We start from the raw sequence: 27,521 nt of genomic DNA, 5'->3' as shown, positions 1-27,521 counted from the left end.
GTCCAAAATCTTTGGGACTCAGCAAAAGCACCTCTAAGAGGGAAGTTTATAGAGATACAAGCCTATCTCAAGAAGCAAGAAAAATTTCAAGTAAACAACCTAACCTTACATCTAAAGGAGCTAGAGAAAGAAGAACAAACAAAGCCCAAAGCTAAGGAAGGAAGGAAATAATAAATATTAGACCTGAAATAAATGGGATAAAGACCAAAAAAAAAAAAAAAAAAAACAACCCAATAGAAAAGATCAATGAAACCAAGAGCTGGTTCTTTGAAAAGATCAACAAAATTTATAAACCTTGAATCAGACTCATCAAGAAAAAAGAATATTCAAATAAATAAAACCAGAAAAGAAAAAGAAGAAATAACAAGCGACATCACAGAAATACAAAGAATCGTAAGAGAATATTATCAAAAATTACATTCCAACAAATTGGACAAGCAAGAAGAACTAGATACATTCCTAGAAACATATGATCTCCCAAAATTGGATCCAAAAGAAACAGAAAATTTGAACAGACTAATTATCAGCAATTAAACTGAATCAGTAATCAAAAAACACCCAACAAACAAAAGTCCAGGACCAGATGGCTTCACAGGTGAAATGTTTAAAAAAGAGTTACTACCTATTCTCAAACTATTCCAAAAAATAGAAGGGGGAAGAAAACTTCCAAGTTCATCCTACAAGGCCAGCATTTCCCTGATACCAAAACCAGACAAGGACACTACAAAAAAAGAAAAATACAGGCCAATACTTCTGATGAACATAGATGCAAAAATCCTCAACAAAATATTAGCAAATGGAATCCAACAATATATTAAATCCTAACCCATAATCAAGTGAAATTTATTCCATATATCACATTAACAAGAGAAAAGATAAAAACTATATGATCATTTCAATAAATGCAGAAAAAGCATTTGACAAAATACAGTATTCATTCATAATAAAAACTCTCAATAAAGTGGGTTTAGAGGAAACATGCTTCAACATAATAAAGGCCATACATGAAAAACCCACAGCTAACATCATAGTTAATGGTAAGAAACTGAAAGCTTTTCCTCTAAGATCAGGAACAAGACAGGGATGTCCACTCTCACCACTTTTATTCAACATAGTACTGAAAGTCCTAACCACAGCAATCAGACAAGAAAAAAGATATAAAAGGCAGCCAAATGAGTAAAGAAGAAATAAAATATCACTATTTGCAGATGACATGATGCTCTATATAGAAAACTCTATAAAGACTTCACCAAAAAACCAGTAGAACTGAAAAATAAATTCAGTAAAGCTACAGAATACAAAATCCATATATAGAAATCTGTTGCATCTCTATATACTAATAATGAAGTAGCCAAAAAAGAAATTGAGAAAACAATCCCATTTACAATTGTACCAAAAAAGAATAAAATACCTAGGAAAAAATTTTACCAAGGAGGTAAATGATCTGTACTCTGCAAACTATAAAACATTGATGATAAAAAAAAAAAAAAAAGAAAAAAGAAAATAACACCACCAGGGGCACCAGGTAGCTCAGAAGGTTAAGCATCTGACTCTTATTTTGGCTCAGGTCATGACCTCACAGTTTCATGAGTTCAAGCCCCACATCGAGTTCTGCGCTGGCAGCATGGAGCCTGCTTGGGATTCTCTCTCATCCTCTCTCTCTGCCCCTTCCCCATTCATGTTGTCTCTGTCTCTCTCAAATAAATAAGTAAACTTGAAAAAATTGAAAAAAGAAAATGACACAAACAAAAGGAAAGATACACTCAGATCACGGTTTGGAAGAATTAATATTTTTTAAATGTCCATATTACCCAAAGTGAGCTATAGATTCAACGCAATCCCTTCAAAATAGCAACAATTTCCACAGAACTAGAATAAATATTCCTAAAATTTGTACAGAACCACAAGACACCAAATAGCCAAAGCAGCCTTGAGAAAGAAGAACTAAGCTGGAGGTTTCACAATCCTGGATTTCAAGATCTACTACAAAGCTGTAATAATCAAAATATCATAGTACTGACAGAAAACCTGACACACAGATCAATGGAACAGGAAAGAGAGCCCAAAAATAAACCCACATGTATACGGTCAATTGGTCTATAACAAAGGGAGGTAAGAATATAGAATAGGGAAAAGACTGTCTTTTTCAGTAAATGGTACTGGGAAAACTGGACAGCTACATGCAAAAGAACGAAAATGGGCCACTTTCTTACAATATATGCAAAATAAACTCAAAATGGATTGAAAACCTAAATGTAAGACCTGAAACCATAAAACTTCTAAAAGAAAACACAGGCACTAATCCATATTTATGGATATTTCTCCTGAGGCAAAAGAAACAAAAGCAAAAATAAACTACTGGGACTATACCAAAATAAAAAGGTTTTGCACAGCAAAGGAAACCATCAACAAAACAAGAAGGCAACCTAGCGAATAGGAGAGGATACTTAAAAATATATATCCAATAAGGGGTTAATATCCAAAATATATAAAGGACTTATACAATTCAACACCAAAAAGGTCCAAATAATCTGATTCAAATCTAGGCAGAGGACCTACATAGACATCTTCCCAAAAAAGACATCCAGATGGCCAACAGGCACATGAAAAGATGCTCAACATCACTAATCATCAGGAAAGTGCAAATCAAAACCACAATGAGATGTAACCTGACACCAGTCAGAATGGCTAGAATCAAATAATAAGTGTCGGTGATGATGTGGAGAAAAGGGAACCTTCGTGTGCCGTTAGTGGGAATGTAAATGGGTACTACCACTTTGGAAGACAGTAATTACTCAGAAAATTAAAAATAGAATTACCATATGATCCACTGATTCCACTACTGTGTATTTACCCAAAGACAATGAAAATACTTATTCAAAAAGATATACGCACCCCTATGTTTATTGCAGCATTATTTACAATAGTCAAGATAAGGAAGCAACCCAAGTGTCTGTCAATAGATGAATGGATAAAGAAGATGTGGTACACACACACACACACACACACACCATAAACAATGGAATATTACTCAGCCATAAAAACGAATGAAATCTTGATGCACCTAGCTGGCTCAGTCAGTGGCGTGTGTGACTCTCGATCTCGGGGCTGTGGGTTTGAGCCCCACACTGGGTGTAGAGATTACTTAAAAATAAAATCTTTTAAAAAAGAATGAAATCTCACCATTTATGACAACACGAATGGACCTAGAGGCTATTATGCTAAGTGAAATAAGTCAGACAGAGAAAGTCAAATACCATAGGATTTCACTTATCTGTGGAATCTTAAGAACAAAACAAAACGAACAACCCAAAAACCAAAACAAACAGATTCTTAAAGACAGAGAACAAACTGGTGGTTGCCAGAGGAGAGGTCAATGGGGGAAGGAGCAAAATAGATAAGGGGGAGTAAGAGGTACAAACCTCTAGATATAAAATAAATAAGTCACAGGGATGAAAAGTACAGCATAGGGAATAGAGTCAGTAATACTGTAATAACATTGTATGGTGACAGATGGTGAGTACACTTATCATGGTATCTAGTAATGTATAAAACTTTCCAATCAATATGTTGTACATCTGAAACTAATAGAACATCCTATGTTAATTATAGCTCAATTTAAAAAAGTCCATAAGCTAAGATAAATAAAACAGCAATAGACAAGAGAAGGAAATTCACACAAGGGAAAGGAATGACCAATAAAAATTCCCTCATTATGCTGCTTGATTAAAATACAAGTTGTACAAATTAAAATAATCAGATACTATCTTTCATTCTGGATGAATTCCTGCCCCTGGGCACCCTTTCCTCCTCACCTCACACGAGTTGTCACATCTCCCCACAGCCAGAGCCAGGGATGGCCCGGGAGAGCTCTGGTTGGCTGGCATGTTCCCGCTGGGCCTCAGCCCTCTAGCTCTCTTCCTGATGCTCCTCCCAAGAGCCGGAAGCCAGGTGGGGTCCACGGACTCAAACAGAGCTGCTGGGGCCGGAAGGAAGTTTCTGCAGCCTCCGCTATGGGGTCTGGCCCGCGGGCTCAACAGAGACTCCAAGAAACCTGGAAAGACAGTGTCCACATAGTCAGTCATTCAGCAGTCACCCCACGAACACTTCCTGGAGGCACCCAAGTACAGTTCCTGGCACTGGATACTGCGGGGTAGACAAAGTCCAGTCAATATCGATTCTGGTTATTCGTCAAAATGGAATATGAGCAAGACCATGAGATTTAGATTAAAATTAATAAAGGCTTACATTCTAGCTCTGCCAACTTTTAGCTACAAGAGTATAAAAATGTTTCTTCATTTTCTCTCTCTCAAAAATATTTTTAAAAAATTAAAAGGGGCACCTGGGTAGCTCAGTCGGTTGAGTGTCCGACTTCGGCTCCGGTCATGATCATGCAGTTTGTGGGTTTGAGCCCCACATCGGGCTAGCCTACTGCTGTCAGCGGGGAGCCCGCTTCAGATCCTCTGTCCCCCACTCTCTGCCCCTCCTCCACTTGCACTCTCTCAAAAATAAACATGTCAAAAAATGTTTCTTCATTTTCTTTTCAAAATGAGTCAAAACTACCTCATGAGGCTGTGAAAATTAAATGCAGTGCTGTTCATAAGACACAGCACCAGGCTGGCCCAAGTAAACATTTAATTCATATTAGCAAGCATTGTGATTACACGGAATCATGGAATATGCAAAAGCTGGTACCTCCCTGAATTTGCACAACAATCCTGTCCCCTACATGTTGCCATAATCATTATTATTTCATTTTATGCACACAGAAACAGGGATTTAGTGATGTTAAGTCAAACCCAGTCTACCTGGCTTCAAAGCTCACATTCTCAACACTACAACACAGTACCTTTTGTGTGGTTGGCTTAAAATAAACAGGGTTCTGTTTAACAGATGTTGAAAACATGACTGCGGTTTGGAATAAAAAAAGAGGAAAGTTTCTTAAAACAGAAGAGATACGCCATAAGGAAAATATTAATAGCCTGGGACTGTAATGTTTTAATTACTTCAAAATATTCAGAGGTAAAACTGTTTCTCCTTTTACGGGGTCTAGGGAGGAGAGGATGTCTCTGTGTCTATGTTGAGGAACAATTTTATTCTGATCAACTAATGGAAGCACTATAGATTTAGTCATTCTTGGTAGGAAAGGGAAAGTATCCTTTATAAAATGAAGAGGAACAGAAGTAAGAAAGACAACAAAAATAAGAAATGGGATAAAGAGGCAACAAGAAAGTAAATAAGGAGTAAAATAAAAGGCATGATCAAGTTGAATTTTAAATACATAAACATGTTATACCAAAGAAAGAGGGACTATGCTTTCTTTTCTTATGCGCATTAACTTTTATAAAATTCCACCAAATAGTTTGGCCAGGAAGGAAATCTGGTAGATGTTTTTATACTGGGAATTGACAGGCTACATTGTCTGATCATAGTATAAGATGTTCAATATAGGGGCGCCTGGGTGGTTCAGTTGATGAAGTGTCCAACTTCAGCTCAGGTCACGATCTCGCTGTTCGTGAGTTCAAGCCCCACATTGGGCTCTGTGCTGACAGCTCAGAGCCTGGAGCCTGCTTTGGATTCTGTGTCTCCCTCTCTCTCTGCCCCTCCCATGTTCACGCTCTCTCTCTCTCTCTCTCTCAAAACTAAATAAACATTATAAAATTTTTTTAAGATGTTCAATATCATTAGTCACTAGGGAAATGCAAAGCAAAACCAAAATATTCTATTCATTAGGAGACTGCTTCACATCCATCAGGATGGCTAAAATAAGGGGGGGAAAAAGACAGTAGTAACAGGCATTGGTGAGATGCAAATCAATTGGATCATATATTGTCAGTGGAATTGTAAAATGGGATAGCCACCCTGAAGAACAGTTTGGCAGTTCCTCAAAATGTTACTCATAGAGTCACCATATGATCCAGCAATGCCACTCCTAGGTACCTAGCCAAGAGAAATGGAAACACACGTCTGCTCCAAAACTTATATACACAACTATTCACAGCAGTATTAGTCACAGTAGCCAAAGTCTGGAAACCACATAAATGTCCATCATCTGAAAATGGATAACCAAAGTTTAGTATAGCCATACAATGGAATATCATGTGGCAATAAAAAAGAAGTATTAATACATGCTACAACATGAATAAACCATGAAATCACTATCTTACTTGAAAGAAGCCAGTCACACAAGACCACAGATTTTATGATTCCACTTATGTAAAATATTCAGAATAAGCAAATACATAGACACAGAAACTTGATTAGTAGTTGCCTAGGCTGGGAGTGTGGGGTGGCGTGAATGGTGAATATCTGCTAATGTGTACCAGGTTTCTTTCTGGGCTATTGAAAATGCTCTAAAATTAGACTGTGATAATGATTTCACAACTCTGTGAATGTACTAAAAACCACTGAACTGTATACATTAAATGGATGAATTTTATGTTACTGGAATATATCTAAATCTATTTTGTATAGCTAAATAAATCTGATTTATTTTTTAATTTGTACTTTTTTAAATAAATCTGTTTTAAAAGAAAAGGAAGGCATTTCTAAATAATCCAGGGTAAGTGGGAAGTCAATACAGAAGCCACACAATTTTTACCAGAAGTCATGGGACACACTAAAGTCATATAGAATGAAATTTGCACCTTTAAATGGATGATTTTAATTAAAAATAAATATAACAACAAAAGAACTATGTGTTCAGCCTAAAACATTAGAATTAGAAAAAACAAAACTAGGCAAAGCCCCCTCCACCAAAAAAATAAAGTAGTTGCTAATAAAAATTAAATCTTAAATAATTCAAATAAATATAATAGGGGGTTTAAAGAAAACAAAGAGCTAGTCCTTTGAAATGACCAATGTCAGAGATAACCCCATGGCAAACCAGATAAAGGAGGATAGCTTAAAACATATAATAGGTATAGATATAGATGTAGATATAGATATAGATATAGATATCTTTCCCAGATAAGGCAGTGTTTCAAACTACTTATTGTGGGATATTATGCATAAATGTATAGCAACATATTTTCATATTGATGTGAAACAGGTGCTTCCCTAGCAAGGTGTAAATTAACAAAGTTAATACAGGGAAAAAACAAAAGAGAACAATAAATGTATAAGAGACCAGGAAAAAAAATGACATCACACAACAAATACAAATAGTAAGACTCTGAGATGTAGAAAGGAAAGGCAGATAGCCCATGGATCTCAGGGTCTGAGGAACAACACAGTGGTGAGTTCCCTAGGTTTCCTTTTCCTCCCATATATCACAAACAGGGCACTGGAGAAGCTTATAACTCAGAACTGTCAACAGATACAGAGACAAAAACTCTGAGAAAAGCCTACTTCCCTTAATCAAAGGACCACGAAAAGGGTGGACTAACTAAACATATCCATCCCATTCCAGCCAAATACTAACAGAATACACTTTCTCTTCAAGCACCCATGCAATATTCTCCAATACCTACCACACCCAGGGTCATTAAACAAACCTCAGTAAATTGAAATCATATAGTGTATGTTCTCTAATATCATCAAACTGGAAATCAATACAGAAAGATAACAGGAAAGTGTCTAAACACTTGGAAATCAAACAATAATTTCTTTTTTTTTTTAATTTTTTTTAACATTTATTTATTTTTGAGACAGAGAGAGACAGAGGATGAACGGGGGAGGGTCAGAGAGAGAGGGAGACACAGAATCTGAAACAGGCTCCAGGCTCTGAGCAATCAGCACAGAGCCCGACGCGGGGCTCGAACCCACGGACAGTGAGATCGTGACCTGAGCCGAAGTTGGACGCTTAACCTACTGAGCCACCCAGGCACCCCAATAATTTCTATATAATCCATGGATCAATGGAAATTAAAAAGTAATGAATTGAAACTAAAAACACAACATATCATAATTTTTTGGATGCAGATAAAGCAGTGTTGAGAGGGAAATTTATAGTACTAAATGTTTATATTAGAAAAGAATTAAGATGGGGCGTGTGGGTGGCTCAGTTGGTTGGGTGTCCGACTTCGGCTCAGGTCATGATCTCATGGTTCCTGGGTTCAAGCCCTGCGTCGGGCTCTGTGCTGACAGCTCAGAGCCTGGAGCCTGTTTCAGATTCTGTGTCTCCCTCTCTCTCTGTCCCTCCCATGCTCGTGTTCTGTCTCTCTTTCTCTCAAAAATGAATAAATGTTTTAAAAAATTTTTAAAAGAAAAGAATTAAGGTCTTAAATCAATAATTTAAGCTCCCATCTCAAGAAACTAGAAAACGAACAAAGAAAACTCAAAGCAAGCCAAAGGAAGGAAGTAATAAATAAAAGAGCGTAAATCAATAAATTTAAAACACTTACCAAATTGTTGAATCACTCTATAGTACACCTGAAATAAACAAAAATAGTTGAGAAAAAAATATATATGTAAACACAGGAAGAAAGAAAGAAAGAAAGAAAGAAATTGAAAACAGAAAAACAATAGAGAACAATCAATGAAACCAAAAGCTGGTTCTTTGAAAAGATTGATAAAATTGGTAATCCTCTAGTAAGACTGAAAAATATAAAAAGAAGATACAAATTACCAATATCAGAACTGAAACAGAAGATATAACTACAGACGCTAAACTTTCCATTAAACGGAAAGTGAGGGAATACCATAACCAACTTAAATGCACATATATCCAACAATTTGGAAGAAATAGTCCAATTCTCCACAAAACACAAACTCCCACAACTCACCCACTATTAAATAGATACTCTGAAAAAAATAATCTCAATAGTCCTATAACTACTATAGAAGTTGGAGCCATAATGAAACAGCTTCCAAAAGGAAATGTTCGAGTCCAGATGGTTTCACTGGAGAATGCTACCAAACACTTAAAGGAAAATTAGCATAACTCTACACAATCTCTTCCAGAAAATACAAAACAAAAGAATACTTCCCAACTCATTCTATGAGTTGTGTATTACCCTAATTCTAAAACCAGACAAAGACAGAACAAAAACAAAAAAAAACAAAAAACAAAACTATAGACCAGTATCTGTCATAAACTGAGTCTCAAAAACTCCTCAGAAAAAAAGCATTAGCTAATCAATTCCTGCAACATATAAAAAGAACTATACACCAAAACCAAGTGAGAATTATTCCTGGAATGTAAGGCTGGTTCAACATTCCAAAATAAAGAATAAAGAACCTAAAAATAGCCCCACACAAGTATGGCCAATTTATTTTTGACAAAGGCGCAACACAAGTCAAGGAAGTAAGGCTAGTTTTCAACAAATGGTGCTTGAGTAATTGGACATCCAAACAGATGAGCTTCAATCTAAGTCTCACACTTTATACATTATTAACTCAAAATGCATCATGGACAGCAGGAAAGAGAAATGCACCAATCACCATCACACTGGAGAGTTTCCCTCTCTGTCAGTAACAGGAGAAAAAGACAACAAAGAGTGCAAATTTTGTATGACACAGTTGACAACTAAACAACTAAATATTATTTCTGATTAAAATACGGAACATTTATAAAAATTAACTATGGCCTAGACCATGAGTGTCTTCCTATTTCAAGGAGGGAGCTTCACGTAGCCACTTTTCTTACCACAGAAGACTAAGGTTAGAAATCTATTAAAAAGATAAACTTTTGGAAACTAAAAACGCACTTCTAAGTAACTCGTGGGCAGAAGAAAAATCAACTCTTAGGGAACACTCAGAACATAATGCACCAAACCTTGTGGGTCTTGGAGTGAAGTTCAGGATCTTAACGTTGACAGAAGAGGAAAATAATGATCGAATCATCCAACTACGGTTAGACAACCGACTCTACCACTGACCACACAGAACTCCCCAACACTCACCCTCCCTGGGGACCCATCACCTCCACATCCCTCCGACACAGTGCAAGGAGATCCTCCCGACAACTATTGAACCACTGCTGAGAACCGTAGCTGCTTCCGGTCACCAACCCTAGCACCGCCCCTTCTCAGGGTTTGGGGCGAGGAACGAAGGGGGCGTGGTCCTGCACACGCGCAAAACCACATTCGAAGCCACTGTCAGCCCAAAGTCAACGTGGGGACGTTACGGAGTCGGTGCTTTGGCGCATTCAGTGCCCCTCGCCCGAGTTATCAAGCGGGGAAAATGGCCGCGCCCAGGTCGCGCTTCCCTGTGGGGTGCGCCATGTTGGGGGAGTGATCATTCCGTAAGGAGGGTGGGGAAGCCTCTAAACTCACGAGGCAGAGCAGTGGAGCCATCTCACAGATGGCGCAGAGCATGGGTGCGAACGTTATTCTGGGCGGTCTTCCTGGGGGAGGGGGTCTTTGCATCTGTATTCTGGATCTGTGCAATAATGTTCAGAGAAGTTGAAGGGCCTCTGGAAAGACGCAGACGTGCCAGTGGCTGTTGTCTCCTGGCAGATACCACAGGATGAGCAGGGGGAGAAGTCAGACAGGTTTACAGTCCCCTCCTGGAACATACCACGAAGGAAGAAGGGGAAGAAATTGGGGGTGTGCAAACCCTATTAGGATGTAGCACTGGGGGGAAAAGGGGAGAAGTCAGTGTTAGATTCCCCTCTGCTGTGCTTGTGGGGGTTGGCTGTGGAGGTCTGAATGCTCCCATTAGTCTACATTATCTCCCACTCCAGCAACCCCAGATAAAATAAAAGGTATAAAATAATATATCTTTTGATTTTTTCTTAATCTAAAGCAATATGGCAATAAAAGCATCTTTAGGGAACCATTATTTTTATTTCCACATAAAATAAAATCTGCATAGTGATAGTCTCTTTGAAAATGTAGTTTTAAGACAAGACCGATTCTGCCTGACTTCAGCCAGTTTGTTGTCCCTAATAGTACTTCTCATATAGAAATTCTGGAGATGCCTATACCCTTCTAGGAGATGTCACTGGGCAGAAAGAGAAGAAGTCCCATTGCTATTACCTGGGAATGCATACTTTTCCTTCAAAACCAAGTTCAGATATCTCCTCCTCCAGGGAATCCTCCTGATCGAGGTAGAAGGCCTTTCTGTGCCCCGCTGAAGGCCTTTCTGAATCGTCCCGCTGAAGGCCTTTCTGAATCGTCAGGTGAGGAAGATGTTTTGAGAGGAACTGACACAGTCTCAGGTATGAACTTGCTGGATGCTCTCAGTCCAGTCACATCCCCTCTGGGTCTCAGTTTAACAATCTGGAATGTAAGGGTGTCCTACTCAGCCTAAGACCATCTGGGACTAATTTGTGGTCTGAAAGATCCATCAATCAATGAGGGAGACCACACACCAGAGGAACCACGGATTATTTCACTAATCAAAGGAAAAGATAGAGTTATAGGATTCTGAAAACTGGTGAAGTTCAGATGAAATATAAATGAAAGTGTTTTGGTAACATGAAAGCAAAACAAGGCCGTATGTGAACTGCAAAGTGAACCGAGTCCTGTTTTTTTGGAAACGATAAAATTAAGATAGATGTAGAGTGTTGTGTCTAAGTACCCTTATCTCTGTTCAGGTTTGAAAATCTTGGCTGCATTTTTGGGTCTAAGTGACTTAGAGTCTCCAGCAAGAGTAGGATGTTTCATTAGTACTGATACCGTTTTGAATGGCAGTTTTTTGATAGTCTACGATTGTAGAGAAGGAAGTTTCCTGGCAACTAAGAAAGTAGTAGTCACTCAAAATAGAGCTCTGTGTGACATTACAGCTGCAGTCCTTGGGAGAAATAATGTTTCCTGTTAATTTTGCATCTGTGATTGTTCTCCCAGCCTGATGAATGGCAGGGCAGGTTTTTATAGTCTGAGATAATTTTTGCTTTTTACAGTGTTGGACTCTCTAATTATTCCAAATTCTCTTTCTACATCTATAAGCCTGGTCTGAGAGTTTATTGAATGAATAAACGAAGAAGAAATTGAATCAAGGGTAGCATGTCTGGCATGCAGACACTTCTATACAGAGCTCCAAGAATCAGTGTTAATGAAAAAAGGGGGAGGCAGTGCCTGAATGGCTCATTTGGTTAAGCCTCCGACTTCAGCTCAGGTCATGATCTCATGGCTTGTAAGAAAGATAATCATATTAAAATGATTTCCTGATATATAAAACATTTCAGTGGTGATCTACAGGCATACCTTGAAGATATCTCAGGTTTGGATCCATACCATTGCAATAAAATAAATATTGCAATAAAGTGAATCAAATGAATTTTTTGGATTCCCTGTGCATATAAAAGTTGTGTTTACATGGGGGCCTGGCTGGGTCAGTTGGTTAGGCCTCCAACTTTTGGCTCAGGTCATGGTCTCGTGGTTCTTGAGTTTGAACCCCACATTGGGCTTCCTGCTGTCAGCGCATAGCCCCCTTCAGATCTTCTGCCCCCCCCCCGCCCCTCCCCCTGCCTTCTCTCTCTCTCTCTCTCTCTCAAAAATAAAAAAACACTAAAAAAGAATCACTGTTAATGTTGTTGAACATCCTAATAGTACTACGGTTATGTTTAAAAAAATAATAGGTCATCTGTTAGACCATTCCAGAGAAGGAAAGATAGAGCCAATAAACATATGAAGAGATGTTCAAAGTCATTAGAGATCAGAGAAATGCAAATCAAGACATAATGAGGTTATGTTTTACACCCATTCAATTTACAAAAATTTCATTCCGTAAATACCAAGAGGATGTGCACCCACAGGATCTTTTTGCCCTGTTGAAGGAATGTGAATCAGTGTAACAGCTTTAGAAAGTAGGCATTCCCTCCTACAGTGAATATTTACATATCTCACAATCCAACCAGTCCACTCTTAGGAATATACCCAAAAGAAACACTCTGCACAAACCTAAGATATGCATGACAATCTGTCCACAACAGCAAAACCAGGGAACAAAAATGGATGCTCATCAACAGGAGTCAAAATGAATAAACTAGAACAATGCTCAACAATATGGATGAATATTAAAGGAAAAGAGCCCTGTAATTCCCAAAAGATTACATAAAGAATAACACACTTTCACAAAATTAAAAGCTACTAGTATAAAGAACATAAATTATTTAGGATTGTGTGTAGTTGTGATAAAATCATATTAAAAAATAAAAGATTGATGAACTTGGGATTCAGGATGATGTTTACCTCAGTTAAGGGGAGGCAGGGCAATGAATTGGGGGACCACATGGACAGATGGGGGTTATTGTCAAGGCCATACAATGGGTTGTAGGCACATTAAGTACTAACCTTATTATTAAAACTATTTAAATTAATTGGGAAAATTAAACTGTTAGATAAAAATCTAAATATAAAAAGAGAAAGTCGGCATGGAGAAAAGTGCTGTCCTTTCCTTGAATGGGGCAAGAAAATCTTTGGCCCCAGCCAAGAGATGCCATCCAGTGGTAGGATGAGCAGAGAGGCAGGAACTCCAGACCTTGACACTTACTGTAGCCCCTGACAGAGATGCTCTGGTTCCATTACACCTGCTCAAGTGTCTTTTCTTTAGATGTCTTTCTTTCCTGACCTACCCCACTACTCTCTAGCTCCTCACCATGCTTTTGTTTTCTTCATAGCCTTCCTTTAAAACATTTTTAATGTTTTTTTTTTATTATTTTGAGACAGAGAGAGATTGAGAGAGCAAGGAGGGGAGGGGCAGAGAGAGAGGGAGAGAGAGAAGATCCCAAGTAGTTTCCCCACTGTCAGCGCAGAGCCTGATGCGGGGCTCCATCTCACAGAGATCATGAGTTGGACGCTTAACTGACCCAGCCACCCAGATGCCCCTACCCTTCCTTTTTACCGGAAATGATTGTATTCATGTGCTGTTTGCTCCTTTACTTGTTCACGCTGATAATGAAGTGATTTCTGCTTCTCACGTATGTGGAGTAATCAACTACTTTATTTTTGGTATCTCCACCACACATGCAGAGAGCAGTAAAACACAACCAGGTTCATCGTCTTAAAAGATTACTTATTCCCTTCAAAAGACTCTGCAAGCATCTCTGAATGACACAACTAGTTACAAAATTGACTTGGTAGGAGTAATGCAGGAAACAGTAAAAAGATGCAGACGTATAAGTATATATAAGACCCTATTTGTTCTTCCATAAAATATCTGTTGATCACCAGTCACTGCTCTTGATGCTTGATGTTTGGCAAAACAAAACAGGCCCTAAATTCCTAGCTTCATGAGCCCAGCATCCTAGTGGGAAAGAGGGCAATAAACATTGTTTATCAAAAGTTGATAACTGCTAAAGGGGGTGGATGGGACAGTGACATGAGTTAGAAATGTGGGAGGGAGGGGAGTTGCCACGTCAAATAGATCAGTCTCCTTTTTTTTTTTTAAATTTCAGAGACAGCGTGAGGAAGGGAAGAGGGGCAGAGGGAGAGAGAGAAAATATTAAGCAGGATCCACGCTTAGCACGGAGCCCTATATGGGGCTGGATCCCATGACCCTGGGATCATGACCTGAGCCAAAATGAGGAGTTGGACACTCAACTGACTGAGTCACCCAGGAGCCCCTAGAGATCGGAGTTTCCTTTTAAACTCTACAAATGACTGTCTTGAATCCTGGAGCAGGCCAGTTGTGAATCTTCCCATTTATGCCAACGTCCAGTTGAAAACAAGTAAGAATGCAAGGTCAGAATATTTTCACATCTGCAGCTAAGGACATAATGATGAGCACCTCTTTGTCCTACAGTAAATACAAAGATCAGGCTTCTGATCAGTCTTGTCTTGCACACTTTCTTTTAGTAGATGAAAAATATTTCACAACATTGTAACATATCATCTGTCTCCCACTGACAGAGATAGAACACTTCATGAAAGCATCAGGTTCAATGGCTAAGCAGGAACCTCAGCTTACTTATTCTACACCCAGCTTTTAATTTTTATTTTTTAGGTTTTTTAAATTTTTTTTAATTTTTATTTTTGAGAGAGAGAGAGAGAGAGAGGAGAGAGAGGAAGAGAGTGCAAGCAGGGGAGGGGCAGAGAGAGAGAGGGAGACACAAGATCTGAAGCAGGCTCCAGGCTCAGAGCTGTCAGCACAGAGGCTGATGCGGGGCTCAAACTCATGAACCGTGAGATCATGACCTGAGCCGAAGTCGGACGCTCAACTGACTGAGCCACCCAGACGCCCCTTTAAGTTTTTTTTTTTAATTTTTAAGTAATCTCTTCGACCAATGTGGGGTTCAAACTCACAACCCTGAGATCAAGAGTTACACACTCTACCAACTGAGCCAGCCTGGTGCCCCTACACCCAACTTAAAAAAAAATGTTTTGTTTTATTTATTTTTGAGAGAGAGAGAGAGAGAGAGAGAGAGAGAGAAAGAAAGCAGGGGAGGGACAGAGGGAGAGGGAGACACAGAATCTGAAGACAGGCTCCAGGCTCTGAGCTAGCTGACAGCTCAGAGCCTGATGCAGGGCTTGAACTCATGAACCATGAGATCATGACCTGAGCCAAAGTCGGATGCTTAACCAACTGAGCCACCCAGGCACTCCCCTACACTCAGCTTTTTAATGGAAAATTTTTACATTACACAAAAGTTGAAAGAATTGTGCTATGAACATTCAAATGCCCTCCACCTGGATATAATAACTGTTACCTTTTGCCACATTTGCTTTATCTTTTTATACATACGTACATACATACAGGCCCCATATCATTTAAAAATAATGTCCAGGGGAGCCTGGGTGGGTCAGCATCCGACTCTTAGTTTGGGCTCACGTCATGATCTCACGGTTCATAAGTTCAAGCCCCATGTCAGGGTGGAAGCTGACAGCTCAGAGCTGGGGTTCTCTCTCTCTCTCTCTCTCTCTCTCTCTGCTCCTGCCCCCCTCAAATAAATAAACTTTTTTTTTTCAAATAAATAAACTTTTATAAATAAATAAATAAAAATAATTTCCAAAGAAAATTATTTAAGGCATTGAAGGTTGTATTCAGCTGATGGGCATTAGGTAACACCCTGATTGAAGCAGGATTAGGGTTTTTATAGGGGAAAGTTGAATATGTATCTTTGCGGTTTGGGCTTAGGTGATAGTTTTATGTACTTTAAGGGAAACTCACAGTTAGAGGGTTGCTCTTGTTTTTGTTCCCCTCTCTCGATGAGAGCCACATACCAGAAGAACAGCACTTTCTGAGAATTATTTTTGTAAGCTTTGTGGCTTATCTGCTAGTCAAAGTTCATGCTGGAGGGGAAGGGATAGATAACGAAAGGAAGAAAAAGAAAGAAAGAAAGAAAGAAAGAAAGAAAGAAAGAAAGAAAGAAAGAAAAAGAAAGAAAGGGAGGAAGAAAGAAAGAGGAAGGAAAGGGAAGGGAAGGACTCTGGCATGTTTGTTTTATAATACCTTTCTACAGTAAACTGTGGACATCATGCTCCCTAAAGGCTAAATACTCAGCATGTATCTCCTGAGGGACTGAATATACAAACAGATAATGGCTAGACCATATACAGTTGATCCTTGAACAATGGGAGTTTTAACTGCGGAGGTCCACTTACAGGCAGAATTTTTTCAATAACTACGGTATTGTAAATGTATTTTCTCTTATGACTTTCTTTTTTTTTTTTTTTTTTTATTTATTTTTGGGACAGAGAGAGACAGAGCATGAACGGGGGAGGGGCAGAGAGAGAGGGAGACACAGAATCGGAAACAGGCTCCAGGCTCCGAGCCATCAGCCCAGAGCCTGACGCGGGGCTCGAACTCACGGACCGCGAGATCGTGACCTGGCTGAAGTCGGACGCTTAACCGACTGCGCCACCCAGGCGCCCCATGACTTTCTTAATATCATTCTCTTCTCTAGCTGACTTTATTGTAAGAATACAGTATATAATACAAAGCACATACAAAATATGTATTAATCGACTGTGTTATTGGTAAGGCATCTAGTCAACAGTAGGCTACTAGTAGTTACATTTGGGGCAAATCAAAAGTTATTCCACTGTGTTGGGGGAAGGGAGGTCGGTGCCTCTAACTCCTGCGTTGTTAAAGGGTCAACTGTATATGACAATAGAACTCTGACCTACAAGCTCTGTAGCAACAAACCTGGGAAGCCAAACCACTACCCCTGCAGCAATGGGTCTAGATAGTTAGGATCTGGTCAATGACCACCAGCCTCCTTATTTTTTGCCTCCACTCTCCACTTCCGGCTCAGGTCCAACCAGAGAAAACCAAATCTGCTCCCCAAACCAATCACCCAGGATGCCCCGCTTCTAGTTAGCTTGCCTACAGCTTCCCCATGCCAATGGCTTTGCAATGAGGGCACACCTGAAGCCTTCCCTTTTCTTACTGTAAACTTTTCCCATTCTTCTGTTTGCCTTTGAATCTCTGCCAAAAGGCAAGTGACAATGTTGAACTTCCTTGCTATAGCAAGCTTGGAATACATGGCCTTTGCTTTTCTCTTTTGGTCTGTCTTCATTTATTTCCACAAGGCATACATGAAGTCTTTCCTTCTTTCCCTATAAAACTTTCCCACGTGATAGTGACTGACTCCCTTGCTATAGAGACCTGTGTAGTTTCTGTTCTCATTTCGGTGATCTTTGTATATTTCCACGCTCCTAAGAACAAAGACTTTTTTTTTTACATAGCCACGAGCCCATTCTCACATCTAAGAAATTTAAGATATGATTTTCAATTTAACTTAAAAATGATCATATAGTAAAATTAACTTTTTGGTGTCTAGTTCATTAATTTGAATACATGTATAGATTTGTGTAACCACCACTGCCATCAGGATACAGAAAAATTCCATCACTTCCCCCCAACTCCTTACAAACACCTCATCACGCCTAAGAAATTTAACAAGGATACAATAATATTATGCATCCCAAATTCAAATTTTTCTAATTATCCTCAAATTTCTTTCCAACTTTTTAAAATCCCAAATCCAAACAGGGTTCATGCATGACATTTGGCATTGTGCATAGCATCATGCCTCTTTAGTCTCTTTAATCCAAGAGGATTTTCCCAGCCTGTTTTGTCTGTCATGACCTTGATATTTTTGACCAGCATTTGCCAATTGTGTTGTAGATGGTTCTGCATTTCTGATTGTTTCCTCATGAATAGATTCAGGTCAAAGAGCTTGGGTAAGAAATCTGCTTGGGTGATATGTCCTTCTCAGTGAGTCATGTCTGGAAACGTGTGTCCATGCATCCTGTATTTGGTAATGCTAAGTTTAACTTCTTCATTGCAAAGAAATCTTTTTTCTTTTGTATTTAATTACTTACCCATGGGGTGATTCTTTGGGGACACTGTGAATAATCTTTTCCCTCAATGTATTAGTTTGCTAAGGCTGCCATAACATAACACCACAAAGTGGGTAGCTTAAATAACAGAAATCCATTTTCTCACAGTTCCAGGGGCTGGAAATCCAAGATCAAGATGCTGGCAGGTTTGGTTTCTCCTGAGGCCTCTCTCCTTGGCTTGTATGTGGTCCCCCTCTTGCCACATTCTCACAAGGTTGCTCCTCTGTGTACCCGGTATCTCTCTGTAAATTCTAATCTCCTTTTATAAAGACACCAGTCTTGGGGCACTTGGGTGGCTCAGTTGGTTAAACGTTCCACTTCAGCTCAGGTCATGATCTCACGGTCCGTGAGTTCAAGCCCCCAAATCAGGCTCTGTGCTGTCAGCTCAAAGCCTGGAACCTGCTTCAGATTCTGTGTCTCCCTCTCTCTCTGCCCCTCCCTCACTCTCACTCCCACTCTGTCTCTGTCTCTGTCTCTGTCTCTGTCTCTGTCTCTCTCTCAAAAATAAATAAACATTAAAATATAAAGACACCAGTCAGATTGGATCACCTCTTTAAAGACCCTATTTCCAAATATGTCATATTCTTGGATACTGAGGGTTAGGGCTTCAACATACGAATTTGGGGGGAACAAAATTCAGCCCACAACACTCAGTAAGCATTCACAAAATAGTTTTATCATCCATTGATGATCTTTGCCTAAACAATGATTAACTTGGGGTTTGCAAAATGGCGGTTTTCTAATTCTTTATCTTTCTATATTTATTAGTTGGCATTGTTCTGTAAACAGTTTCCTGGGGTGCCTCGGTGGCTCAGTTGGTTAAGCGTCTGTCTCTTGACTCAGCTCAGGTCTTGATCTCAGGGTCGTGAGTTCAAGCTCTGTTTTGGACTCCACGCTGGGTGTGGAGTCTACTTAAAAAAAGAGTTTTCCTTCCTCTTGCATGTTTGTTTCTTGAGAATTATTATATTCATGTGCCAGTATCATAATGTATTTGCATCATAATGTGTACATAATACACAATTAGTGCTTAAGAAATATCAGTGCAATTAATGAATAATAAGTACTATCATAACATTCTACTAGAACTCCTGGACACAGTCTGTACTCATAGATTCCAGTTTCCCTCCCAAACTGCAATTTGTCATATATACTAGTCTCCTGATTTTTCTTTGTCTTGCTCTGAAACCGTGTTTATTCTTACTTCTAATGTTACATCTAGATGTTTCTTGATTCTGTTGACTGGAATCATGCTGATCATTTGATTTCATTGATTTCTTTGAGTCCTACTGATGAACACTTGGATTTTCCAGTATTTTCTATTTCAAACAATGCCACAATGAACCACCTTGTACTATACCTTCCAAATATGTATAGGTGTATTCCTAGAATAGAGTCCCAGAAATGTAGTTTCTGAGCCATAATTAAATGCATTTAGAATTTGCTGAATATTTTCATATTCACCTCCATAGGATTGTATCATTTTGACTACCACCCAACTATAGATGAGAGTGTCCATTTTCCCACAACTTCACCAACAGAGAGAGTTGTTAAATTTTTAGATTTTTGCCAATCTGATAAGTGAGAAATGATATCCCAAGTACAGTTTTAATTTTCATTTCTCTTAGTATGAAAGTGATTATCTTTTCATATGTTTAAAATCATCTGTATTAGTTTTTCTCTTAATGATTTTTGTCCATGTTTAGTTCAATTAATATGATGATTCATACTAATATTCTTCAAAAATTTTAAACTCCCTTGTAGTCCTCCTTTAGCCTTATTTGGTTATGACATAATATTCTTTTAATGTATGTTGGATTCTGTTTTCTAATGTTTTACTTAGGAACTTTTTTCTTTGATGTTTCTAAATTAGAATGCTCTAAATTTTTTATTTTTCTGCAGAACTTTACAAGTCAATATACACACATGTTAACATCACCACAATCAAGATAACAAATATTTCTATCACTGCCCCCACCAAATTTCTTCATAAGTTCCTCCATCCTCACTTCCAAATAACCACTGATGTGTTTTCTGTCATTAGAGATTCATGTGCATTTTCTAGGATATTATAGAAATGGAATAATACAGTGTTTCTCTTCTGTCTCTGGCTTCTTTCATCCAGCATAATTATTTTGAAATCATTCAGGTTGTTCTGTGTGTCACTTACTTTTTATTGCTGCATAGTATTACATTGTATGGATCCATCACAATTAGTCTATCCATTCAACTCTTAATGGATCTCTGTATTCTTCCCAGGTTTGGGCTATTATAAATATTCATGTATAAGTCTATGTGTGGACATAGCTGTTATATCTTTTGGGTATATATGTAAGAGTGGAAAGGCTGGGTCAATGGTAGGTATATGTTTACATGTTTAAGAAACTCCCAAGCTGTTTTCCAATGTACTTTTACAATTTTACATTCCCACCAGCAGTTTATGATAGTGCCAGATGTTCCTCATCCTTGCCAATGCTGGGCGAAATTGTCGTTTTAGTTTTAGCCATTTTAATGGATGTCAAGTGATATCTCATTGTGGTTCTAATTAGCATTTTCCTGCTGTCTAATGAATCTTTCTGTTTGCTTAATGGCCATTTGTATGTTTCCTAAGGAGAAAGCTTAGATTATTGATGTTAGTCTTTCTCCTTTTCCAATATTCAATATTCAATATTCAAGGTTACAAATTTCCCTTTAATACTAGAGGAGGCCAGAGACAGCAACCTCTTTGACATTGGCTATAGTAACTCCTTACTAGACATTTCTCCAGAGGCAAGGGAAACAAAAGCAAAAATGAACTATTGGGACTTCAAAATAAAAAGCTTCTGGGGATGCCTGGATGGGGTTCAATTGGTTAAGTGTCCAACTCTTGATTTCGGCTCTAGTCATCATGTCACAGTTCCTGAGATTGAGCCCTGCATCAGGTTCTGCACAGACAGTGAAGACCCTGCTTGGGATTCTCTCTCACTCCTCTCTCTGCCCCTCCCCTGCTCACACTCTCTCACTCTGTCAAAAAAGAAAAAGAAAAGATAAAAAGCTTCTGCACAGCAAAGGAAAACAATCAATAAAACTAAAAGGTGACCTATGGGATGGAAGAAGATATTTGCAAAAGACATATCTGATAAAGGATTAGTATCCAAAATCTATAAAGAACTTCTCAAACTCAACACCCAAAAAAAAAGAAATAATCCAGTTAAGAAATAGGCAGAAGACATGGACACACATTTTTCCAAAGAAGATATCCAGATGTTAAGAGATGCATGAAAAGATGTTCAACATCACTCATCATCAGGGAAATACAAATCAAAACCACAATGAGATACCATTGCACCTGTCAGAATGGCTAAAATTAAGAACATAGGAAACAAGAGATGTTGCGTGAGGATGTGGAGAAAGGGGAACTCTCTTACATTGTTGGTGGGAATGCAAACTAGTGCAGCCAATCTGGAAAACAGTATGGAGGTTCCTCAAAAAGTTAAAAATAGAACTACCCTATGACCCAGCAATTGCACTACTAGGTATTTACCCAAAGAACACAAAAATACAGAATCAAAGGGGCACAAGCACCCTGATGTTTATAGCAGCATTATCTACAATAGCCACATTATGGAAAGAGCCCAAGTGTCCATCAACTGATGAAAGGATAAATACACAAACACACACACACACACACACACACACACACACACACACACACTGGAATATTACTTAGCCATCAAAAAGAATGAAATCTTGCCATTGCAATGATGTGGATGGAGCTAGAGTATATTATGCTAAATTAAATAAGTCAGTCAGAGAAATACAAATACCATATGATCTCACTCATATGTGGAATTTAAGAAACAAAACAGATGAACATAGAGGAAAGGAAAAAAAAGAGAGGGAGGCAAGCCAAGAAACAGACTCCAAACTATAGAGAACACACTAAGGGTTGCTGGAGGAGAGGTGTGTGTGGGGGGGGTGGCCTAAATGGGTGATGGTATTAAAGAAGGCACTTGTTGGGATGAGCACTGGGTGTTATATGTAAGTGATGAATCACTAAATTCTACTCCTGAAACCAAGATTACACTATCCGCTAACTAACTAGAATTTAAATAAAAACTTGAAACATGTAGAACAAACAAATAAACAAAAACACCACAAATTTCCTTTTAAACATTGCTTTCACTGTATCCCACAAATTTTCATAAGTTGTATTTTTCGTTTTTGTTTCCTTCAAATATATTTTTAAGTTTATTTATTTTGAGAGCGAGACAGAGCATGCAAGCAGGGGAAAGGCAGAGAGAAAGAGGGAGAGAGAGAGAATTCTAAGCAGGTTCTGCACTGCCAGCACAGAGTCCAACACAGGGCTCGATCCCGTGAACTGTGAGATCATGACCTGAGCTGAAATCAGGAGTCGGACGCTCCATCTACTGAACCACCCAGACTCCCATAAATACTTTATGATATTTTATTTTATTTTTTTTTAATTTTTTTTAACGTTCATTTATTTTTGAGACAGAGAGAGACAGAGCATGGATGGGGGAGGATCAGAGAGAGGGAGACACAGAATCTGAAACAGGGTCCAGGCTCTGAGCGGTCAGTACAAAGCCCGACGCGGGGCTCGAACTTACAGACCGCAAGATCATGACCTGAGCCAAAGTCGGCCGCTTAACCGACTGAGCCACCCAGGTGCCCCACTTTAGGATATTTTAAAGCTATCTTTCTATTAGCTATCTTTCTGTTTCTGGTTTTATTCCATTGTGATATAAGATCATAGTTATTATTTCTATTATTTTAAACCTGTTAAGGTGTGTTTTGTGACCCAAAAAGTGGTCTATCATGGGGAATGTTTCATGTGAGCATGAGAAGAATGTGTTCTGCTGTTATTGGATGAAGTATTCTAAAACTGTCAATTAGATCCAGTTTATTGATGGTTCTGTTCAGTTCAACTATATCTTTACTGATTTCTCCCTGTCAAATCTATGAATTACTAAAAGAGCAGTGTTGAAGTCTCCACCTATAGTAGTGGATTTGTCCATTTCTCCCTGCTGTCTGTCCATTTTTTCCTTAGGTATTTTGGTGCTCTGTTGTTAGGTGCATGCACATTGATTGTTAGGCCTTCTGGGAGAATTGACCCTTTTAGCACTATGTAATATCCCTCTTTATCCCCGATAAATGTCATTGTATTGAAGTCTGTTTTGTCTGAAATTAATATAGCTACTTCGTCTTCCTTTTCATTAGTGTTAGCACTTCTATTTATATATTTAAACATAGTTATACAAGTTATACATGTATACATGTTACACATTTACACATGTTAAAATGGGTTTCTTATAGACAACAACATAGCTGGGTCTTGTTTTGTTTTTTGGTTTTTTTTTTGTCCACTCCAAAAGTCCCTGTATTCTAATAGGTGTCTTTAGATCATTCACATTTAAAGTGATTACTGATATACTTGGATTAATATTTACCATGATTAACTAATTAATTAATTAACGTTTGGGGCACTTGGGTGGCTCAGTCCGTTGAGTGTCCAACCCTTGATTTTGGCTCAGGTCATAATCTCATGGTTCATGGGACTGAGCCTCACATTGAGCTCTGTGCTGATACAGTTCTCTCTCCCTCTCCGCCTTTTCCCTGCACACACACTCTCTCTCTCTCTTTCAAAATAAATAAACTTTAAAAAAATTTTTAAGAAGTATTTACCATATTTTGAACTGTTTTCTATTCATTGCACTTGTTATTTTCCTTTTTAAAAATCTTTCCATAATTTTTGCCTTCTCTGCTTTTAATTGATCATTATATATTATTCCACTTTCTCTCGTCTCTTAGCAAACCAATTATACTTCTTTTTAAAATTTTTAGTAGTTTCCCTGAATTTGCAATATACATTTACCACTAATCCAAGGCTACTTTCAATTAACAGTATACTACTTCATGGGCAGTGCAGGTCTTATAGCTAAGTATTCGCAATTCCTCCCTCTTGTCCTTTATAATGTTGCTGTCATTTATTTCATTTATCTATATGTTATAGTCATGTAACACATGATAACTATTATTATTTTGATTAAGTAGCTGACTTTTAGATTGATTTAGAACAAGAAAAATAAAATAGTTTTATTTTTTTCGGGGCTCCCGAACTCATGAACCGTAAGGTCAAGACCTGAGCCGAAGTCGAACACTTAACCGACTGAGCCACCCAGGTGCCCCTCCTCTCCCTTCTTAAATTGTGTACCTGGGGCCCTGCTAATTAAACTGACCAAAAGAAAACCAGATTAACAGGAGAAACAGTTATGGAGCCTGCCTTTCAAAGCAGAAAGAAGTGAAGACCCCAAAGAGACAATTAGACCTGGGGAGTTATATTCCATTTTAACAAAGGGTAATTGAGTGTAGAGAAGAAATTAAATAAAGGAAAAGGAAATTTGGTCTTGGGATGGGGGAATAAATTGTGGGAAGGTGATGGGCAAATAAGGATTGTTTAGTAAGGTTTGTTATGCAGACTCAAGTTATCAGGTGAGAAAGGAGTTGTCTCCAGCATCTTTTTTCCTTTTCCTAGTATAGGAGAGGAGGACACCTTTACAAATGGAAATTTCCTTTACAGAAAAGAAATCTATGCCCTGCTTTCAAATGGAAAGCTGGAAGGCAGAGAGCTAATTGCTTTCAGCTCAAAACACTCCTTAAGCCAAATTGGTATATTTGGGGTTGGCATATCCCAGTTCCTTTTGACTTCATTTATTCCTCTCCAGCACTCTGCTTTTTTAATGTAGATCTTAGTTTCAGACCTATATTTATTTTCCTTCTTTCTGAAGAACTTCTTTTAATGTTTCTTGCAAGGTAATCTGGTGATGAATTCTCTCAATGTGTGTTTGCTGGGAAAGTCTTTATTTCTCCCTCACTTTTGAAGGGTATTTTCACTGGTTATAGAATTCTAAGTTGTTGGGTGTTTTTTTCTTTTAACACTTGAAAAATTTCATTCTGTTCTCTTATTGCTTGAATGCTTTCCAAGAAAAAAGTCTGATATAATTCTTATCTTCGTTCCCCTATAGATAAGATGGCTTTCCCCGCTTTGGATTCTTTCAAGATTTTCTTTCTGCCATTGGTACTTCAGTTTGAATATCATATGCCTAGGTGTATATTGTTTTGGTACTTATGCCATATGGTGGTCTCTGAACTTGAATCTGTGGTTTGGTGTCTGCCATAAATTTTGTAAAATTCTCCGTTATTATTTCTTCAAATTTTCTCTGCTTCTTTCACTCTTTCTTCTTCTGATTTTCCAATTGTGCATATGTTACACCCTTTATAATTGTCTCTCAGTTCTAGGATATTCTGTGTGGGGTCTTTTATTTGATATTTTTTTCTATTTGCATTTCAGTCTGGGAAGTTTCTATTGATATTATCTTCAACCTCACTGATTCCTTCCTTTGCTATGTCCAGTCTACTTATGAGCCCATGAAAGGCATTCTTAATTTCTGTTACAATGTTTTTGATTTTTGGCATTTCCTTTCAATTCTTTCTTAGGGTTTCCACCTCTCTTCTTGCAATACCTATCTGTTGTTACATGTTGTCTGTATTTCCCATTAGAATCCTTAACATACTTATTTTAACTTTACATAGTTATTTTAAATTTCCTAGATGATAATTTCAAACTCTATGTCATATCTGTGTCTGGTTCTGATGCATGCTTTGTTTCTTTAAACTGTTTTTCTTGTGTTACAGTGAATACTCAGCACCCAGGAAGAGACAAGCAACATGCACTCAGGGAATCAGGAAAGACTGTTTATTTCACACAGGTCCCAGCCCAGTGGAGTCACCTCCAAAGGCTGAGCATACTGCTCAGGTTTTACTGATCTTTTACACATATCTGCTTCCGTGTTGGGCTGGACTAGTATAGTCAAGCTTCTGTTTCCTGACTGCTGGCTGATTTGAGAGGCAAGCAATATTGCAGAAGCCAAAAGCATACAAGGGGAATATCTGGCCTCAGACATCTGGCTGGTCCTTTTTAATCTGCTTTTACCAGCTTTCCTTCTCACTTGCTTTTAGCCTGCTTTTATAAGTTTTTGTTGAAAGCTAGACATGATGTGTTGGCTATCGGAGGTGTATGGGCCTTTAGTGTGAAGTTTCATGTGAATCTTGTTGCATCCACACGACTCCTGAAACAGAATGCTGTGGGCACCAGTGACAGTCACAACAAAGTTTATTACAATGAGAGGCAAGGCCGACCGATCGGGACCAACACTCTTGATAAGAGCGCGGCCCTGAACAGCCGGGGTGCAGAATTTTTATAGCCGATCACATCATTTTATCATCACCTGGGAACAGAACAAAGAAAGTTTCCAGATGAGTCAGAAACAGTTGCCAGATGAGTTAGAAACGGTTGCCTAATGAGGTGTTTATTTTAGACTTTCTGCCTCTAAGTTGCAACCAGTGGATCTCCTTGACCCTGCCTCTGATGCTCTTTCCTTTGGACTTTTGTTTCCTTAATTGGTGAAGCCTAATTTACAAGAGTATGAGGCATAGTTTACAAGAGTAAAACAAGGCTGTTATCTCTTAACCTTCAGTATCAACACAAAGCTGTTATTTTTCAAGCAATAGCACTGCTAGGAATTTACCCAAGGGATACAGGAGTACTGATGCATAGGGGCACTTGTACCCCAACGTTTATAGCAGCACTCTCAACAATAGCCAAATTATGGAAAGAGCCTAAATGTCCATCAACTGATGAATGGATAAAGAAATTGTGGTTTATATACACAATGGAGTACTACGTGGCAATGAGAAAGAATAAAAAAAAAGAGGTTAAAGTGGAAGAGAGCCAAAGCATAAGGGACTCTTAAAAACTGAGAACAAACTGAGGGTTGATGGGGGGTGGGAGGGAGGGGAGGGTGGGTGATGGGTATTGAGGAGGGCACCTTTTGGGATGAGCACTGGGTGTTGTATGGAAACCAATTTGACAATAAACTTCATATATTGAAAAAAATAAAAAAATAAAATTCAAAAAAAATAAAAATAAAAAATAAAAAAAATAAAAACTCTTCACTATCAATAAAAAAAATGTAAACAAGTATGGACCTTCAGTTTATGATATGCATGTTGAAGTCTTTCAGGGTGATGTGTGCTGGTTATTGTAACATATATTGAAATGCATCAGAAAAAGATGAGTTGATGAGTGGAAAGAGGGTGTATAAATGAGTATGAGAGATAAATATAATAAAATGTGTTTTTATGCACACTCACTTTAAAATTCTTTCAACTTTTCTTTATGTCTGAAAAAAATGTTCACAATAAAAAGTTGGAATGAATGTGTCATACTGCATACAATTGTTTCTGATTAATTTTTTCTACATAATACTCCTCATATTGTTGGGTCTCACT

The 27,521-nt window shown here is 38.4% G+C and overlaps 1 protein-coding gene across 2 annotated transcripts in view; it reads right to left on the bottom strand.

Annotated features, from left to right (window-relative positions):
- The window catches only part of ZNF81 (zinc finger protein 81), an 82,251-nt gene extending 73,855 nt beyond the window's left edge, over positions 1–8,396 (bottom strand). Inside the window, exons 1-2 of one of the 2 annotated variants that reach the window (XM_049643767.1) lie at positions 8,346–8,396; positions 3,816–4,054 (exon numbers count right to left, since the gene is read on the bottom strand). In XM_049643767.1, coding sequence (XP_049499724.1) covers positions 3,816–3,887 — 72 coding nt within the window. In that variant the 5' untranslated portion in view covers positions 3,888–4,054; positions 8,346–8,396. Of the gene's footprint in view, positions 1–3,815; positions 5,328–8,345 lie in introns of those variants that run through there. The other variant, XM_049643766.1, reaches the window with a different exon arrangement.
- Between the last annotated feature and the right edge of the window lie 19,125 nt (positions 8,397–27,521).

The sequence above is a fragment of the Panthera uncia genome, chromosome X (assembly GCF_023721935.1).
Source record: "Panthera uncia isolate 11264 chromosome X, Puncia_PCG_1.0, whole genome shotgun sequence".
NCBI classification, from domain to species: domain Eukaryota; kingdom Metazoa; phylum Chordata; class Mammalia; order Carnivora; family Felidae; genus Panthera; species Panthera uncia.
This window is presented reverse-complemented; position numbering and strand designations above follow the sequence as displayed.